This window comes from Malurus melanocephalus, unplaced genomic scaffold (genome assembly GCF_030028575.1).
Source record: "Malurus melanocephalus ecotype Western Australia unplaced genomic scaffold, MMel_1.1 scaffold_177, whole genome shotgun sequence".
Classification (NCBI taxonomy): Eukaryota; Metazoa; Chordata; class Aves; order Passeriformes; family Maluridae; genus Malurus; species Malurus melanocephalus.
The window spans coordinates 1,053,816-1,056,616 of record NW_026623409.1 but is presented as its reverse complement, the minus strand read 5'-3'; the positions used below and the strand labels follow the sequence as shown (position 1 = coordinate 1,056,616).

General features: G+C 58.4%; 1 protein-coding gene across 1 annotated transcript in view; it reads left to right on the top strand.

The window, feature by feature from the left end:
• Window positions 1–2,098: 2,098 nt before the first annotated feature.
• Window positions 2,099–2,801, top strand: part of ZNRF2 (zinc and ring finger 2) — a 59,304-nt gene continuing 58,601 nt past the window's right edge. Inside the window, exon 1 of the mRNA XM_057372726.1 lies at window positions 2,099–2,796. Coding sequence (XP_057228709.1) covers window positions 2,694–2,796 — 103 coding nt within the window. The 5' untranslated portion in view covers window positions 2,099–2,693. The remainder of the gene's footprint in view (window positions 2,797–2,801) is intronic.

Here is a 2,801-nt window from a genome sequence, read left to right as displayed (position 1 = left end):
GTAAAAAAAAAAAAAAAAAAAAAAAAAAAAAAAAAAAAAAAAAAAAAAAAAAAAAACAAACAAAAAAAAAACCCTAAAAAAAACCCCCAAAAACCAGAAAATACTGTGATACTGTGTAGCAATGTACTATTTTCCAAGTTCTGTTTATTCTAGCAGCTGAACAGCTCTACTAGCACTCGGTAGTGGAAATTTTAAAAACTCCATAAAACTCTGAGCATGCTCCCTCTAACCCTGCTCCAATAGGGCTCARCATGCCACAGGCATTCTGTGAGCAGCAGAAATTATGAGTCATGTTTGCAACATCCTTTGCCCAAGCAGATTCCTGGAATCTAGCGAGCTAGGAATTTCTATGGTAGCTTTCCTTTTTGTGGGAACATTAGAACCTCTATCTTCTACATAACCACTTATTTTCTATACTGTTAATGTCTCTGACAGATTTGGCTGAMGCTGGACAAGGATTTAAAAAGTAACCAGTGGCAGAGCAGACAGCATATCCACACTGATTTTCTTTCTGCAAGAAATTGAACTAGAAAGTGCTCGTGATTGATCTACTTTGGAGTATCTACCACTGCTAGCAGAGTCTGCAGCTTATAATTCACAAGTGGGGATGACATAGCTTGGGACGGCAGATTATCGACCCCAGCTGTCTGCCCAACACCCAGCACACAAAAGACTCTTCATGAGACAGCTGTGGAATCACTGCCTCTTGCTGAAACGGGCAAACAGTTTACAGCAGCGTTCTCTAAATGGGGTTCAGAGTATTCACAGAGTGTCTCACTATCCAGAAATGTGGTATGGGAATGAAGAATTAGGGCTAGTAACCTCCTGTGCCACCCCCAACAACAGTATCACTTCTTGCAAACCCACTGTGYGCTGCAGTGATGGCAGAAGGTGACCACATGCAACAGAGGGGGCAAAAGGAGGGGGAAAGGGAGGCTTTTTGCATCTGAGAAGGAKCATCAGACATGACACAACCATACATGTAATGCTCCACAACACTTTGTGTTTAAATTAAGGTTTGGATCAGATTTATTGTATTAATTGTAAGGATACTGCACCACTGTGACAGAGGCAGGAATGTAGCTGGAATCCCTACTGAGACAGTATGATGGAGAGTCCTGAGTTGGTGTTCAGCACTGCTTCATGGTGACATACCATATTTTAAAGCAGACGATAATCCATAAAAACAAGCAGTYTTCCTCAGATGACTGGCTATAGGAATGATGTTTATACAAATCCAATATATGTGACATTCATTATCAAACAAGGAACAAAACAGCTTTATGCCACTGAATGTTTCGTCATGAGCAAACTGAGCTTACTATCCACATGGGTATTATTCACTGGGGTAAAATTTTCAGTTTAGTCAATCCCTGTGTAAAAACTGCGACTTTGAGTGAGAGACTGAGGTACACAGGATTTTCCTGTATCACCTGTGAACTAAAGATGTTAGAGATTTTCATCCTTCTTGTCCTGCTTCCCCATATTCTCCACATACCCGGAGAACCGAGACTCGCAGCAAACCGCCCGGGCTGGAAGTCTCCGATCCAGGGGAGCTCCCGACGGGAGCAAGCGGCCCTTACACCCGCGGCCAAGCCGGGAGCCGCCCCGGGGCCGAGGTCGGGTATCCGGGCGCATGCTGGAGCCGCAGCGGCACAGAACCGAGCGGCGGCGAGGCAGGAGGGCACAGGAGGGCACCGCCGCTCCGCCACCCCGGCCCAGCCGAGCAGCCTCCCGCTGCAGCCACCCCTCTCCTTCACCTGCCGGGGCTCCAACGGAGCGCGGACACAGGGGCCGCCGCCGCTTGCCTTCCGCCGCCGGCGGTCCGGCTCTTCACTGCTGCCCCGGCGGGCGGACAGCCCCCGCTGCTGAGGGGACACCGAGTGCCCCTCGCGTGTGTGTGCGTGCGTGTGTCTCGGCGGCGGCCCCACTCCGCGTCCCTGCGGAGGCGAGCGCAGCCGGGGCGCACGGGGGCCTCACCTGGCGCTGCCCGGCACCTTGCGGGAGGAGGGCGCGGGAGGGAGGCGGGGCGAGCCGCGGGCCGGGCCCGTTGCGCCGCCGCCGCCGCTGGGGGCCGGTCTCCCGCTGGGCGCGGGGGGGTGAGGCGAGGCGGCGGCTCGCGCCCGCCGTAACCGCTCCCCATCCCGCCCGCTGGTGCCGCCCTCAGCATGGCGACACGGTAGAGGAGCGGCTGCGCCGGGGCGACCGCCCCCTCCCGCCTCCTCGGCACGGGCACGGCGCGCCGCGGGCGAGCGAGCGGCCTCGGCGGCGCTGCTGCCGCCGGTGCCCCGCACAGGGCTGAGCGGCGGCGGACGAGGAGGAGGATGGCGGCAGCGGTTGCGGCGGCGGCGGGCACAGCAGCAGCAGGAGCAGCAGCAGCAGCGGCGGCGGGGCCGAGCGGCCGCGCGGCGGGAGCCAGCACCGTCCCGAGCAGCTCATGGTGGCGCCTCAGACCCGCCAGCAGCGGCCGCGCCGGGGCCGCCAGCTGAGCCGGATCCCGGCGGGCGGCTCTCCCCTCTCCACACCGACCCACCGAGCGATCCGTCCCCCTCCCCCGACGCTCCCTCTCCCCTCTCCCCGGCGCGACCCGCGCCTCAGATCGCCCCCGCCGGGGCCGGACTGTCACCACCCCCGGGCGCCGCGGGGAAGGCGGCGGCGAAGGGCACCGGGCAGCGCCAGGCGGCGGCGGGACCATGGGCGCGAAGCAGAGCAGCCCCACCGCCGCCAATGGCCGCACTCGGGCGTACTCGGGCGGGGATCTGCCTTCCTCGAGCAGCAGCAGCAGCGGCGGCGGCGGCGCT